Raw genomic sequence first — 18,298 nt, forward strand, 5'->3', positions numbered from 1 at the left:
AGATAAGATAACAGCGACAACAATACCGATCACAATACCTGGAAATGCTTGTAAGTTTGTAATTTTGTAATTGAAGAGTTGTTTTTTCGTTCTATCATGTTTGTTTCTATAAATTTCTATTTTTGTGTTCTTCATACTGGTGTGGTCGGTATAATCCCAAAGTACCCTTAAATGCAAGATTTACACGAGGAATGTCCTTAAATAAATCTAACACGTATTGAGAAAGTCTTGTACTCTTGGTTACAGACACCGCGCCATACGTACATTGTGTTAAGATCAAGAAGAGTGGCAAAACTTCACAATTAATGTTTCCATTATTTTTATTTATGTAAGTTGGTTGTAACTGTTTATTAAGGATTAATGTAGTGCGTTCTACAGAATACTAGATAATTTAAACTTGTTTTTTTCTGTTTTTCTAGTGAAATGTAAACTTTGAAAATGTATTTATTTCTAGTCTCAAATATGCTTTTTGTTACACAGCTGATATACTGCACATAAGAGAAAACTTAATAATATTGGGCGCCTAACAATCAGGAAAATCAGTAAAAATCCAAATACAGATTTTTATCAGAAAAATATCAGGTATGTTATTAAACGTCTTCCCTTTTTCGTCTTCACGAAAAATAAAAATATTTGTGCTAGGACTATCCAGAAAATAACAGACGTTAGAAATTGTTTTAAAAAAATCTACCAACTGAAATAAGAACATTTTATTATATACATTTCAAAGCTACACTCGACGGCTATTTTCCATTGTAAACCCCGTTCAAATTGACACATTTATCATAAAGTGACTCAATTTTTTCGATTCCAGCTTGCGAGCCAGGTCTTCATTAGTGGAAAGAGGCGGTAGTCGCTTGGTACCAAATCTGGGCTATAAGGCGGATGATCAAACACTTCGCAATCAAAATCATCCAAAACTTCACATGTACGATTGGCTGTATGGGGACGTGCATTGTCGTGGAAAACCCAATTTTTTAGCTCAATTTTCTCCTACGTTTGTTCTGTATTGCTCGCCGTAGCTTCTGCAATGTTTCATAGTACCTCTGTATTGATTGTTAACGCTGGTTCAAGAAAATCAACTAGAATCACACTCTTAGCATCCCAAAAAACAGTGACATGATTTTCCTCGCTGACAGAGTTTGGAGACATTTTCTTGGTTTTTTTTTTAGAATGTGTGTACCTCCATTCCACAGACTGCATTTTTGTTTCACAATTGACATGCTTCACCCTTGTTTCATCACCAATAACAATACGATCGAGAAGTTCGTTACCATGTTTGTAGTGTTCATCAAGGAAAGTTAACGATGCAGCAAGTCATGAAGTAAACTTCATGAAATTTGTGAAATATGTTCCGAGAGTTCAGTCGTTGTGAAACGGTGATTTTCACGAACTTTTTTAATTGATTTTCAACATAAAATCTTCTATGACTAGGCTGGGCCGACCAATACTACTATCGTCAAGAACATTAGTACGGCCATTTTTAAAGTCAATAAACTAAGGCCTTACTCTGCTTTCACTCGTTATTCCATTTACATAAACCTCACACAGTTGGCGATAGGTTTCAATTGGTTTATGGGTTTTTAACAACAAAAACCTTATCACTGAACGCACTTTACAAGTGACGGAATTTTCAATTGTAGCTACCATGTAATTAATCACAGTGCGAAAAATGAGATATAGACCTCGCGCTACTAGAGGACGTGAGTAACGAGCTGAGCCCTGAGTAGGGGAAGAGGCGGGTAATGGTGGGATAGCTCGCCAGTGGAGGGGAAGTGTATGATAGCGGCCCAGTGATGTACTACTCTAGGAAGAAAAGTTAGCCCAGTAGGAGCGTTGTATTGATACGCTAGGGGTTTTTCTTCGAAATCATAATATTCGATAACGGCTTGATAGATATTAACGTTTGAGGTGTCAAATTAAAGGTATCTTTACCTAGATTTGCTAATACTTCTTAGAACTTTAACAACAGTACGGGTATCACAGTATCACTTTAATACAGTAAAGGTCTACAGTGACGCTATCCTTCGACATTGGATCAAACTAAATTCAATTTTTATATCGATGTCTACTAACTACAATTTAACAGCTGTTTACTAAATGTTTGGTTTTTAGTATTTAACTACACATTTCACTTTTGTTCGATTTTGAGCAACACGTTAGCTAGTAGCATAAATATATAATATTGTCTGTCTGACTGTATGTTATTAGTTTATATTGTCATGAAAAGTTAATGTACATTATTTTTATGTCATAAAAATATGAAAGAGACTTGCTGTATTTTTCTATATATTTATTATTATCAATACTTACTATTGACGTTTCATTATCTTAGAATTGCAAAATAAAATATTCTTTATTAAACCTAATAAGCAAATAAATTAATTGCGTCACTTACTTGTCATTTATGTTATTCAAGCACTTCCACTCCACTCATTTCACCGCCACTGTCTTCTCTATGGCTAGAGTGTTCACTGTCACTTCCACTGTCGTCATCACTACTGCCGGCTTCTAGATTTATGATGAAAGATTCTGTGATGTCATCAATAGATACTTCATGTTCCATATACTTTTTTTCAATATTTATAACGTGCTGGCATCTCTTCGCCCATTCCTCTTTTGTAATATCTTGGACTTTTTCTCTCACTAGCTTGATGCAGTCATTTAATTTGAAGGTCGTGTTTTTCAGGGCAACGTGGTTTTTTTATCAGTGACCATATCATTTCTATCGGGTTAAGATCGGGATGATAAGGAGGGAGGCGCAAAGCGGAGTGACCGTGTTCTGCAAGTATGGAATCAATCTCAAACATTTTGTGCGGGTTCTTATTAAGCTTCACAATCTGATAGAGTTCTGTTTTAAGCATTTTGTCATGGAACGGGATGTTATGGTTAACTAGCCACTGAATTATCTCTGCTTTCTTGGAATTGCTGGTAGGTGCGGGGTTTAGTTGTTTATTGTGGTATGATGCGTTGTCTATCACAAGGACGGTTTTTGGTGGTAAATTTGGAATAAGTTTTTCTTGCAGATATTTTTTGTAATTTTTAAAATTCATACAATCATGATAGTCACCTGACTTTTGGCCTGATTTGAACACCAACAATGCATTGTCGATAAATCCGTTCTCATTACCTGCGTGAACAATTATTCCATATTCGCCCTTAGAAATAGGTGTTAAGAGGCCTTTGTTGCTGCCATCTGACCATGAGTGGGGCTTTGTGTGCGAAGCGTGGACATAAGTCTCATCCGTATAAACAATTGGTCGACCCTCTTCTCTGTAACGTTTTATAGCTCTAATAAAACGAACTCTGTGTTCTCTTATTTCGTGTTTTTCTATTAAAAGTTTTCTGTTATCTGTAGATTTTCTCCATTTAAACTGAAGTTCCTTGAGAACTTGTCTCAGAGTCCATATTCCTCCTCTAAACCCGATTTTTTCTTTTAATACCGGAAGAAGAGTTTTTAGGGTAGGTCGCTGACCATCTATTCTGTGGAATTCATGAACAGTCCGCCGTATAACAGTCTTGTCAAAGTCGTCAACAGCTGTTTTTTTAATTTTTTCGACCATGTTTTTCTGGGAGTTGAGAAACGTGGACCATTTCTCGGCGCGGTTCTTTCTTCACTCACAATTCTTTTTACACTAGTTTTAGAAATTCCTGTGGCCTCTGCTACACGCCGTTGAACTTGTTTTAATAATATTGGCCCTTGTTCTGCTTCCCTTTTCATAAAAGTGTACAAGTTAAAAATTATTTCTCTAGCTTGGCTGTGTAAAATTTTACCACCGACCTTGCTTTTTCTGTTGTCACCCATCTCGACACTATTCACAAATTTATAACAAAAATATTTACTAAGTATATATAAATTGTAAAATACACACTGTTATAACGGTACGTAACACGTTTTACTAAACTTACGGTACTTAAATACTATGAAATTGGCACTTCACGTATATATCACGAGAAATAATGTTTTTAGTAAGGCGCGTATGGCACGATGTTTACTGCGAAAGAGATAGCAGCGAACTAAGCGTCTGCCGTCCCCACCACTGAAAATCCGGTTCTAACTGCTTTCTCTGCTCAAGGTCAGGGACCGCCTCGTTTCTCACGGCCTCTACAGCTCGATACGTACTGAACGCCAGAGTGTTTTAACACCAAGACGGCGGCTTTAGCCTCGCTCTCTGCCGCACCATTCAAAAACGTCTGCTACTTTCTGGATACCCAACATACATAAGTATTCTTCCGCTTTGAGATAATCTAAATCAAGATATACTTCCCTTCGCAATGCGTAAAGAACATCACGTTCTCTGTGATATACGGACTTGGTGCCTTCTCGTAGCTTGAGTGACGCTTTGAAATCAGGTACCGCAACCTATTTTATGTTCAAAAATTACAGTGAATTATGATGAAACGTCGTCGTTATTGATAGAGTTGAAGGGTTGAGAAGTTGCTCGCTGGTTATCGACATCAAATAAGTGATTTTGAGATTTCGGATCCATAATCGCTGTAATATAGGCGGGTAGTTGTCTGGTACGACGTAAATTTCACTTTTGAAAGCATTCGATTTGTAACTTACGTAAGCTACTACCTTCCCATATGGAGTATAAACATTTTGGGTATGTTTGTATGCTGAAATGATAAACTTAAATTTAGTTGGTTGAACGTGTTTCGCGGTAAAAAAGTGTATCCTGATCCTGAATCTACTTCAAATTTTACTAGTGTCTTCAATATTTACCATGTCATGGTTCTAGTGATGAACCAATTTGGAAATTATCTACGAAAACTTGAATGTTCTACATTCACAAACATATGTGAAGTCACAGTTTCTTACGTTACTTCTTTGACTGGTTACAAACTCTGAAATCGATTGCTGATCATCTTAATAGATTGATAGAATCTAGTGTTGAGAGACAAGAATATTTTTCTTAGGCTTTAAATGTTCTGTTAGAAGTTTGAATCAGCCATCATAGGTTAGTTCGTTAGGTGACTTAGGTGGCGAAAATTATAAAAAAGTGTTGAAATTATTATGCCAAATTGAATTGAATGATAGTTTAGCATAGTATTATTTATTTGAACTTATATTTTTTTATCTGAGTAATTTTTCAAACGAAGTTTTCAGTTTGAAAAACATTCTTTTTAGGAACGAAATTGTCAAAATTTTAGGCGTAAGGTACAGTCTGCATTGTTTCTGATACTTTATTTTGGCCCAGATTTTTGTTTGTTGATGACGTTGTAAGCTTTCTTAATAAAGTAAAGATCGTTGTTTTTTACATTTCTAAAACCGCTTGAATTGTTCTAAATCCGTATTAAATTTGATTTGATGTAAGGTTTTAGATGCAAATCTAAAGTTGATGTTGACGGGCTGGTATACAGTATCACTTACTTCCACTGATCTTCTGGTTGTTTTCCTGTGTACTTGTCGCCAATGGTCCTGGCCTTGTGTGGTGCACCTGTGTATTTATTGAATTTGAGGATATATAAAAAAGGTAAATGTTACATATCTGGTTATTTAACATTATTATGAAAACAATGGATTAATTGGAATAATCATGTAAGAAGTGAATTATAATTGTTTTTGATATTTTTACTAACATGTGTTTGTTTGAAGACTCTTAGAGCAATTTGAAACAACTTTAAATAGTATTAAATGTTAATAAAGATGTTAACGTGTTTGTTTACATTGAGCAAATATCAAATGAATTATAGTAGGCTACAATATCTTAAACATCTGATTGAGACACTAGTATATGAATGTGATTTGAATCCTGGAATAGATTAGTCTAGAAGCCGTAAACCAATGTGGATCATATCAAACCTTTTTTTAACCGATAGAGATCATTGCACTGAGAAATCAATTGTAACATATGTGACAGTTTTTGCGAGATTCAAAACTGTGGAAAGGTATCAAAACTGTTAAATAATGACAAAAATGTTCTTAGGTAATATTTTTTTGTATTGAGTCATTTAAAATCAAAAACAAAAATGTAAATAATAGCTTTATTATTGTTATCAATCGAAATAAGTAAACTGTTTTCAACCAATAGGTCTCCATACTGTTGGCTGCCGTTATAACTTAGTTTTACAGTCAATACAATTTTTTTATGTAGGCACTTAAAAATATGGTCTGATATTTTTAAGCCTGGAAATTACTTTACACATTTCACGAACATCTAGGTCATGTGCTTATGAATGCATATTGGCTGGACTAATACTGAACGTTATAGGACTTTTTCTTTTATTCTCTATGCTATGAGATTAAACCAAATGTAATTTTATTAACACAAAGTTTGTTTGTCTTTGATATATCACATAGATTTTCTTATTCCTTGGTTAGAATATTTTTTGTCAGCTGTTCCTTTTCTGTGACCTAAAGAAGGAAACGAGTCGATCATAATTCGTTATTGAAAGATTTTCTAAGATAAGGTAAGCTTATGTAGTGCTACGATCTCCGTTATCACATTAAATTAGAAATTTAGTACACATATTGCTACAAATTAATAGTATTCATTTTCTTACACGTTAATAGACTGATAATTAATGATTCCAAAGAAGAAGATTTGCCTATTTTGGGCCTAAAATTTGGTTCTGTGTTTGACCTCTTATGTTAACCCTAGAGGTAGCATTGTAAATTCTCTGTAGTGGCACGGTGTTTTAGGCCAACTGTTCGTGTATTTTTCTAATATATATTACTACCTCAACTAATACTCCAAACTTAACAGAAAGGCATCAATATAATACAATAATATACTTTCCCCCCAGTTTATATGCACCTGTGATAATAATACTTGGCTATAAATGCCCAACCCATGAAAAAAAGTCCATTTTCCATGGTCACACTATTGTAAATAAATACCAAATATTTGGGTAGAGTACGATAAGCATACCCAGTTTTTTTATATGAAGAATGTAATCATCGATACCTAATATTCCCATCACAAATCCTAGACTATCAATCTATATAAAAGTATCGGTAATTATCATATTAACCGCCGGGGCGGAAAAATACGAGTTTTGCGTTTTTAACTTATTGGAATCGTCCTATATAAAAAAAGTATAAGGTTTGATGGGGTGGAAATGAGAAATAACGAAGTTCTAGAAAATAAAAAATTAAATAACTTTCCAGTAATATCTCCATGTTCTACATCCACGTCTAGCGTCACGTGACCTTTTGTGGCCAATGATTGAACCTCGTGATGACGTCATCGGTTGCGCCGCCATCTTTGCAAACGTAAATGAGAAATTACAGAAATGAGCAGAATTTTGATCAAAATTAATAATGTTTTTCTTAATTTCGAGAAAAAAATTAATTACGAGTGCCTCCGGCCATCAGCGCGGGCTTCGGCAGCACCTTCGGTGCTGCCCCGCGCTGATGTCAATAAAAGAAAAACATCCCTCGAGATAGTACCTATCAGTAAAATATAAAATTCTAGAGGGGCTGATCAAAAATTTAAATTGAAATGTAATGCAAAGGCAATTATGTAAAGTTTAAAAACTAAATAAATCATGAAAAACTCAAATATATAGATGGATATTAACAGAGAACACTTACCATTAGTGTGTTGGCGGATATAGCTAAACAGCAGCAACAAAAAAGTGGTCTATCACAACGAAACGACACAGTCTCCCGGTTTAAAAACACCACTCGACCGCACGACGAACAAATACACTCATTTTTAAAAATGCCCTGTTCTATTAAAAAAGAGATAATTTCGTTTCGGTTAAAACGTAAGCTCTTTACGTGCCCTACGAAACACTCCGACACACACAATTCACTAGGGTTGGTTGAACTAGTGGATGGTTGATTCATCATTGTAAACTCACTCACTCAATCCGACCTACTGAACACGATATCTTGTGTAGAACTGACCTATGCCCCGGACAACTCAGATAACAGGTATGCTATCAGGCTGCTATCAGTCCCGGCCGCAGATAATATTCAAGTAAACAGATTATCCAGACACAGCACACAAACTGAACATTAAAACATTAGAAACTTTACCACTTATCAATATACCCCCTAAAATCATGTTATTTGTCATTTGCACCCCCTAGTACTATATATATTTTTTGTTCAGGAGGGTGAGCAGAATACGTTGGTAACGTCAAATTCGTGATTTGCCGCCCCGGCGTTTAATCTTACTGGTACCAAAGTATCTATAGTCCTCACGATAAGCATAGCCTACCCAGTTTTTTTATATGAAGAATGTAATCATCGATACCTAATATTCCCATCACAAATCCTAGACTATCAATCTATATAAAAGTATCTATAGTCCTCAATAACAATCATGTTTTAAATTAAAATATAAATTTAGGTATCAATTTACAATACCGTGACCATAGAAAGGTATGTTCATTTTGGTAATTCTAAGCAATATATGGGTCAACCTCGATTTTTCTCATATTACAATATAATGTTCCAATAGTCAATTAGAAAAGGAAATGACTAGAATTTCTTGCCGGAAAGCAGTTATAGGGAGCAGGCAACTCATATTACAATATAATGTTCCAATAGTCAATTAGAAAAGGAAATGACTAGAATTTCTTGCTGGAAAGCAGTTATAGGGAGCAGGCAACCGCGAGAATTACCTATTAGTGATCAGGGGCACTGACGTGATCTGGGCTTCAAATTTGGAACTACTCGAGTTAATTTTTTTTCTAAAAGAGCAAGCAGCGCGAAGCGCTGCGCAGCGGGCAAGCATCGTGCGTGATCTTCGTATATACTGAATTGATTCAGGCCAAAGGAATGACACAGATTCCTTTACCAGATTTTTACGGAGATTTTGTATTGGGCGGGATTATATTGGTTTACTTTGCTTTCCAGCATGTAATTATGTGTTTAAAATTGTTTTACATACATTACCTACATTATATTGTAATATGTAATAACAATTTATCAGAAATTTTTAATAAAAAAAAGGATCACGCACGATGCCTGCCCGCTGCGCAGCGCTTCGCGCTGCTTGCTCTTTTAGAAAAAAAAATTAACTCGAGTAGTTCCAAATTTGAAGCCCAGATCACGTCAGTTCCCCTGATCACTAATAGGTAACTCTAAGCAATATATGACCGTCTGGCGGTTGCCTGCTCCCTATAACTGCTTTCCGGCAAGAAATTCTAGTCATTTCCTTTTCTAATTGACTATTGGAACATTATATTGTAATATGAGAAAAATCGAGGTTGACCCATATATTGCTTAGAATTACCTTCATTTTTTTTTTCCTGAAAACTACAATTTTTCCTGAAAACAATAGTGAAGAAAAAATTCGTCGGCAACGAAAATCAAAGGAGTTACGATTTTTTTAAATTCTCTGAAAACTCTGTTTTTGACAGTACCTCTGGCAACACTATCCATATTTGACAGTTTGGTATTACTCCACGGCTCTCTAAATAAAAGAAGGGACTCCATTTTGAACTATTTTGTTCCTCCGTGTCTATTCTTAACCTCCTTATTGGACAGTTTCGTATAACTCCGCGGCTCTCTCAAATAAAGAAGGGACGCCATTTTGAACTTGGCTATAAATGCCCAACCCATGAAAAAAAGTCCATTTTCCATGGTCACGGTATTGTAAATAAATACCTAAATTTAATATTTACAGTGATCAAACAAATTATTATAACTAAAATTATGAAAACTGAAGACGAACGTATTTGCTCCCCTCACAGTTACAGTTGTTTCTTTCCCACAAATTTCACATAATGGGTTTTTCAGTCCAAAATTTTGAAGCCACTAAAACATATCTTGTCATCTTTCAAAGCAGCAATGTCGTGTAGTTTTCTAAAATTTACTGCCATTTTCAATAATAAATGTTACTTATATGTAAAATTGAAATATTACCGTACATGTATTATTTGAAAGTGTTTACAGCTGTTGATATAGGTTTTTTTAAGTTAATTGTTCAAAATAATTAATCAGTATTGATTGATTATATAGATGGTTGTGATTAAGTAATATTGTTTGCCAACTTCGATATAAAAAACTGAGTCCGCTTATTGTACCCTACCCAAATATTTTTCTTGTCAAAAATTTTTGATGCAGCAAAAAGTTTTTAAAAAAAGTAAAAAAATTAAATTTTATCCTCGGATTCCGTTTTGATTGACTTCAAGCGTATAAAAAAACAATTCTAATATCTAGAATTTATTGGTGATAGCCTATCAGAAATATATAGTTTATATGACTTTTAAAATCCATATTTACACTTTTTATGTTTTTTTACGGAAATTTACCAACGAACTTATTTTTTATGCACACAGGTATATAGTACTAAAGCCGATATATACATGTTGACATATAATGTATTCAATACCCTAAAACCATTTTTATGAATCATTTTGGTTATAAATCAACTAAAAAATAAATATAAAACGCATTGATGTTACATACCTATATTTACAATATATACAAGTATAGAATTCATCTTCTCAAGCAGCTTGGTACTTTGGGATTATACCGACCACACCCAGACATGAATCGTTATTTAACATTTTTCTTCTACTGATTACTAGATTAGCGTAGAACAATATTTCGTCAATATAAAACAGGAATTGTCTTATCGTAAACCCCTCCCCATCCTCAGACAGAGGTCAAAGTCGAGCGGTCTAGTAGATAACATGATTGCAGAGTCTCGCCGTCCGTTCAGCTGGTGTGTCGCTTTGTTGTACTTCCGTGTTTTACCCCTACATTTCTCCAAACACAAAAATTCAACAAAAACAAACATTACCAAACAAAAACTAAACTCTTTATTGAAAAAAACAAAACTTGTTTTTATTCTTGATCACACTCCGCCACCCAAAATGCGAGTGCCTCCGGCCATCAGCGCGGGGCAGCCCCGCGCTGATGTCAACGATAGAAAAACATCCCTCGAGATAGTACCTATCAGTAAAATATCAAATTCTAGAGGGGCTGATCAGAAATATAAATTGAATTGTAATGGAAAGGCAATTATGTACCGTGCAAAAAACTTAAATAATCATGTGATGCCGTGCGGCCTGCCGTAATCGGGATTCTCGAGAAAGATAAGATAACAATACGTCACAATACCTGGAAATGCTTGTTGATTGATGGAATGTTAGTTCTATTACTCAACTATATCGTTTTATAACATTCTAAGTTCATTGAAAAAAGTTTAAGCGTTGGGGGCATATAACGGAATCTGATCCCATTACCCATTAACAATTGATAATCGTTGTAATTTTGTGATTAAAGAGTTGTTTTTTCGTTCTATCATGTTTGTTTCTATAAATTTATATTTTTGTGTTCTTTATACAGGTGTGGTCGGTATAATCCCAAAGTACCAGCAGTTCAGAATAGCAGTTCTCTCAAGTCACTTGATCTATCTCTAAAGATTTCACTCATTTTATTTATAACAAATTATTTACAAAAATATATGTGTAATATAGTATTATTTAGCTCATAAGTAATAACTAGCTGAAATAAACTCCAAACTATGGACTTGGAACAACACAAGAAAGTAAACAAATGTTGTGCGGGTGGGCCAGATGTCTGCTGCACAACTATTTATATATATATATATATATATATAAATAGTTGATATATATATATATATATATATATCCATAAATAGTATCTATAAATCTATAAGGTAGTATCTAAAAGGATATCTATAAATAGTATAAAACCTAATAAAATACGTTATTATTGTATAGTATGATTCTTCATCTTTCCTAATATATGATTTTTATCACAATCAGATTATATTTACTCCTTCAAAAATAACGTAATGCGACGCAACGTAATCGGACCGGAATTCCGTTGCTGCCACTTAGACAACGGCCGACCGCGCCGTACATCCGGCGCCTGCCACTTCTAGGGTTAAAACTGTTCTTTATAGCCTAGTCCAGAATATAATATATGTAGTCATTAGTACTTGTGGAAAAATCAATACTTTTTATCTATTTCCTTGTAAAATTACTTGCTGAACAGGAATATATCTCTTTTTACCTAATGAGTGGGAGACTTTAAGAAGTTGCCTACACTCATTATTCAATTGCTATTATCGAACAATTTGATATATTGTAACTTATATATATTATACTATACTTATATAATATATATACTTGATATATATTAACTTTGGTGTATTTAAAAATCGTACACAATAAGAGTTATAATAAATTACCATAACAAGAAGAATCTTGTATGTTACAATTTTAAATACATCAATTTTACAATAACATTCAAAATAAACTATGGCCTAGACTTAAATATCAAAGAAACCGTACAATATTTATAACTTTGCTAGCTTGATATCAATAAGTAACTGCTTTTGTGAAATGGAGGAAAGAATTCTCTCCGTCTGTTACCAGGAGCCAAATTACTACCACATGTTGAAGCTACTTAAACAAATCTTGTCACTTGTGAGAAATATCTTGCATATTTTCCTCATATTCATCGCCATTTTCAAAGTTTAGAATATTTGTTACTGCTTGTTGTTTATTGTTTACATTAAATTGCTATAACTAATAAGTTATAATCATAGTATAAGTTAAATAAATAGTAATATCAAATTATCCTTTGTATAAAAACAATCAAACCATTCGATAATAGCAATCGAATAACGAGTGTAGGCCTTTTATTAAAGTTTACCTCTAATAAGCACTAAAATATAAAAAAGCCTTAATTTTGAAATTGTAATTGATTTTGATCAAGTTTAACCCTACAAGCATCCATCATCAATATTTTTGATAACTCGTACTTTCACTAAACGTCATCATCAAAAATTTTGATGATAAACATTCATGTCTAAACTCATTTTGCTGACGCTAATAACCTACAGATCAAATTATATTATAGCCTTTACCGTTTTAAAGCCCATGAGTTTTTCTTTATGTTTCATGGTCTTTTGATTTCTTGTACTCTGTACTAAACATTAGTGTACATAATTTTCATCAGCTTTTGTTTCCAGCGAAGTGTTTGCATTGTATGTTGTTGCTCAGATATGAACGTGTGAATTTTTGCTAGAGTGTATTTTGTTTTGGTTTTCATTTCAATTCGTTGTTATGTAGTTACTAATTATTGTTAGAAATAACATTACGTAAATATGAATCACTTAAAAAAACCTACAGCAATGTATATTTCTTTGTTCATGACAAAATTTGAGCTGCAGTATAATAAGAGACCACCACCACAATAGAATCATATTTTTGATTATCTAAACTTTTACTATAGAAACAAAAATGTTGACATGAATTATGTTATATAAAAAAATATCTATGTTGTATATTTATAAAATGTTAGAAACAAAACAGTTTAACATTTAGTTACTTTTTACTGTTTTTAAGAGTATACTATGATTCTATTTTGGTGGTGGCCTCTTATTATAATGCAGCCAAAATTTGATACAAGTAGGCTATTCTAAATGTATTGCAACTATATTTAATATAATATAAAAAGTAAGAACATTGTTATATCAATGTGTTAGATCATTTTTTGTATAGAAGTTGAACCTACCAAGAATAGTTAAAATGCAAAATTTTACATTTTTCTGCCTATTGGTTTTTGAGTGATAAGCTTTTAAAGATCCACAAAAAGCCAGTTTTTGACCATGTTATAATATTTTCTAAGTAATGTAGCCTGAAGACTATTGAAGCAAAAGTGCTCAAATTTTCATTCTTTTCTATTCAAAATGCTCTTTAATTTGATATATCATATGACGTATGTTTCATACATTTGGAATTTTTTGGTTCTCCCAAAAACAGTTTTTGAAAAACCCAAAAAATGTCCCTTTTGATTTATTTGAAAAAAATATGCTATTTACACTATAACTGACTACCTACATACACAATTTCAGAATTGTCTGAAGTCTTGGGAAGTTTCTTTAGAATCTGACATCTTTTTAGAAGAGTGGAAATTGCATGTTAAATTTGTCTGTCTTCACCTTCATAGAAAAATTGTATTCATAGTTGTGTGTACTTTGCAGATGGCAACAAAGGCGGTAGCAAAGCCTCAGCTCCGAAGACTGTTGGAGACTAACATCAAAAGGAATTTGACCATTGCCATTGGACTGTCCTTTGTTGCCGGCGCTGCGTACAAATGGGGAGTTCTTGAAGCGAGGAAGAAAAAATATGCAGAATTCTACAAGTTAGTTTTAAATATTACCAGAAGAAGTTATTCATTAGATTATTAACACTTTCAGTGCTGCCCCCTGAATACAAGTCCTTAAGACAATGTTGCCTGTGTTCAATGGTTTCAAAAAATTATTACAAACTATACTTAGCAAATTATAGTATTTTTTGCATACAACTATTTAAAACATGTTTTATACTCATAACAACTTTAAGCATTTTTTACCAAATAATATTTAACTAGATTTTGTAATTTTTTTCGACCCTTAGAAGAAGCTCACAGCTGACAAAAACAGATGCAAGCTAATCAGCTGTTAATTCACTTTGTAAACAGTAAAACTACCCATTTTGAACATTCTAGTGGTGACTTGTGTTACCAAGATCCTTATAGATGTCATTAAGTGTGAAAACTACACACGTCTTATAGAGGACTTCTGAATCAATTAAATAAAGTAAAAGATTAATTCTGTAAAATGGCGGAATCTGCACTCACAGTGTTAATTCTAGCTCTTGAATTGTACATTTAATAATTTTATTTTTAATGCTTACCTCAATGTTTCCATTCCAAACCATTTAGTTTAAAAAAATGCTGTAATATGTGTACACACGGATAGTTTTGGTCAGTAAAGTACCTATTTACTCATTAAGGTAATAGTTATTTAAGCCTCTGGGAGCGTGGTGGTAGCAATTAACGCAACGCAATCACCAATGCAAAATAGCATTCAGGATTCATGAAACCAATAAACTACGTCAGTCGTCAGCAAATCACAATGTTGTAACAAACATTTTATGCAACTATGAAACTTCACAGCCAAAAAATATATATTCATTGCCTTTTTTTAAATATTAAGGTAAAACAGCTTGGATAACTAGATTAGCAAGTTAAAGTAATAACATTCCTAACTCCTTTGTTTAAAGTTTGTTACTGACGATGGATTATTCGAAAGGATTGTGGGATTTTGGACTTTTGCTATTGTAGCATGTTACAAAATGTATAACAATATGTTTCAAAGATTACAATCTACCCTGTCCCTCAGGTGTAAAAATCTGAATACATAAACTTAAAGATTAATAATTTGTATCATGCTTAACTGGTACACCAACAGCTTGAAATCTAAGGCTGAGAAAAGAATCCAAGCATTGTCACTGGATGGAAGTCAATATCATAAACAACACATCACACACACACACACCCACCAGTGAAAGTGGAACGCTAATAAGAAAATCTATGTTGGCATTTCCTGTGGTATTGTGGCATGTCTTCTAAAACAATAAGAAAGGCAATGGTTGGAATGGGAAGGATTGAGGTAGCTGCCTCCAGCCTTTGTTTTAGCCCTAGACCTCAGTATCATGGTGTGTGTACGAATGTTATTGGTTGAGGTTTCTTTGATTGTTAACATCTTTTTAGGTTTCCTGTTAATTCTTTTTTTTATATTTATAACCAAAGTGGCTTAATTTCAACTGAAAGTTGAATTAGAGGTTAGTCTGCTAATTTTTTGTTAAAGTCTTATAAGTTTTTAAAATTTCATACTGTAATTAAAGCCAGCCGTATTGATGTTGAACAGCCATTGATTTATAATGTCACCAGAATGGCCCCATCCAAGTGGAAGGTGATAAACACATGATTTATACTGTCAAACACCTTACTTAACCCTTTGAGGGAGAAGGGCCTGTACATAGGCTTGAGCAAGATCAGATGTAAAGTGCTAAGAGCCTTTATTTAGGCTCTTAACATTTTCATACAGTACACATCCATTTATTGATTAACATCAATAAAATTAGTACTGATCTATGTAGAACTACATTTGCTTCAACAATATGAACTAATTTGTTCTATTTACGCAATTTTTATAATAGTTGTAATGTTTAATAAAGTTGTATCATGCAGTGGCATTTGAGGTTAGATGATAACCACCTGTAGGCCTTAGTATTGTTATAATCTTATATTATCTTATTATACTTCTATAAAGTGTGTTATTTACTGTAGACTTTCATTTATTTAAGAAAAAATATTTAAGTGCTGTTTTTCCTACCTAAGTTGAACATGTATTACATAAAAACTTGAGACTAAAATCATTTATTTTATCATAAAATTTAGTGATATAAGAACAATTTATGTCTATGTGTGTCATAACTCGAAAAATTGCTCTGTTTGACGTACCCAGTGGCTAAGTTGCAGCACACGACTAAACCCTCCGCACCAGTAACTATGGCGTTATATTGACGCGACCTGCCCAATATGCTTGGTGCTGAAAGGGTTAAATCCATTTATATTGCAAACAATAATATTTTATTTATTAATTTGCTAAAATTCCTTTAATAATTTCGTTATTGCCTTTATTGAGTTTGACTTTGTAACAAGTCCTTATTACTCTGCACAGAAAAGATTATACCAAAAAGAATTGCAAATTTTTACTAAAATTGTAATAGTTTATGAGAAAAATTGTATGATGTTTTCAAACATTGTTATTTACATAAACTATGGAACAATACAAAAAAATAAATAGTTGTAATGTATTCGGGACAAAAAATATTTTACTCATCCACAAACAATATCTTTTACAAAAATTTATTATTTTGGTTGTATATACATTTGGAGTCAGATTTTGTTATTATTTTCAAATTTGTTGTTAGGAGATTGCAAGTTATTTGAATTGTTTTTATAAAAAAGTGGTAAATATGAGCAGGAATAATAATAACAATGAAAATCTGAATTTGTGAATTAATAAAAAAGGTGTTACATAGGCAATGACTGACTTCTGTTGTCTTTCACAAATAATATATTTTAATATTTTTGAATCATCACACCTCAATTTAAACACAAAAGAACAGTAGGGTAAACAAATTTAAAAATATTATCACTGTCACTTGAATTATACTCACAATCATTGTACAACATTTTATCAACTTCACAATTCCACCAGTTTTCACGCTCCATCATTATACATAATGCAACCAAACAGTCATAGAAAACAGTGTAAAAAATGAGCTATCAGCAGGGATATGGACACAAAATATTTAAAAATTGAGGTTAATAACAGTATAAAAATGAAATTATTTATTTGTTTGTGGCATCCAAACACCTAGTAAGAGACATACGAATGATGTCTAGCAATACAGTGAAGTACATGAACAGTGTAATGTCCAATGCCGACCATGTAACCAGCATGTGTGTTTACCTCAATGGGTTAAAATATATCATTCCTCTGAAAATTTTGTTAGTACACGAGTATATTCATTAATTAAAAGCATTGTCAACACAAAAACAAAGTAAGTTGCTGCCATTCTTCTTGTTTCAGCTCACATTTTATGTTTTCAATGGAACCAGAAGTTTCTTGATTAAACTGTATCACTCTACATAATCAAATTACCATTGTTATAATAACTATCAAGTACGCTTTTATAAGTCAATTATAACCTTTTCAATCCTTAAAAATAAATTCCTGGTATATTCTTTGTAGCTAAAATTAAACACTTGATTTTGGTACTTTTATAAATAGACATTTATCATTCTCAATAAAATCTAAGAATAGACCTATTTAACTTATATAATGTTACTTCTCTATATTAGGTTAATTACTGTCATATCTTACTAAAATTGAGTAATATGTTACAGGAACTATGACGCTGACAAGGAGTTTGAGAGGATGAAGAAAGCGGGAGTATTTCAATCTTGTTAGCTAGTCTTAAAATGATTTACTTTCTAATACCATTTAGCATCTTACTATAATAGGAAGACTCTTGTGATGACTCCTACCTTAATTTAATAAATTTTTATTAAGTTAAACATTTACCTAAGACTACAATTATTTCCCCGGTTGTTTGTTCATTTGTCAACTTTTAAATAAATAACACCTTAGTATAATATATTTTCTGAATTATTTTTTAATTAGAGATTTCTGTTGCTTGCATTAATGATTCTCCTGTCAAACAAGTTAGTATGACTTTAAAATATGAAAATCAGCAAGCTTACCCTGAAATCTTCCTTGTAGGGTCCACTGATTTGAAATAACACATGAAAGCATGCATAATTAGACATTTGTTATTACACTGCACTTTTTCTCAACCAGTAGAGACCATTTTAGTTTTACCTGGAGAGCATTCCAGTAACAATCCCTACCTATCAGTCCTATTAATTCAAACCTGATTTAAAAAATATAGAACCTTTCTTTCTACTTGTTGGCTGAATTTCAGCAGGTTCTGCTTACTTTGAGCATGGAACCTC

General features: G+C 32.8%; 1 protein-coding gene across 1 annotated transcript; it reads left to right on the forward strand.

Annotated features, from left to right (window-relative positions):
• Positions 1 to 6,261: 6,261 nt before the first annotated feature.
• Positions 6,262 to 17,866, forward strand: LOC124367426 (cytochrome c oxidase subunit 6C). The gene is made up of 3 exons (XM_046824238.1): positions 6,262 to 6,414; positions 13,929 to 14,089; positions 17,690 to 17,866. Exons 2-3 carry the CDS (start codon positions 13,929 to 13,931, stop codon positions 17,751 to 17,753), a joined length of 225 nt encoding a protein of 74 aa, XP_046680194.1. The 5' UTR covers positions 6,262 to 6,414; the 3' UTR covers positions 17,754 to 17,866.
• Positions 17,867 to 18,298: the final 432 nt, after the last annotated feature.

This window comes from Homalodisca vitripennis, chromosome 1 (assembly GCF_021130785.1).
Source record: "Homalodisca vitripennis isolate AUS2020 chromosome 1, UT_GWSS_2.1, whole genome shotgun sequence".
Lineage (NCBI taxonomy): Eukaryota > Metazoa > Arthropoda > Insecta > Hemiptera > Cicadellidae > Homalodisca > Homalodisca vitripennis.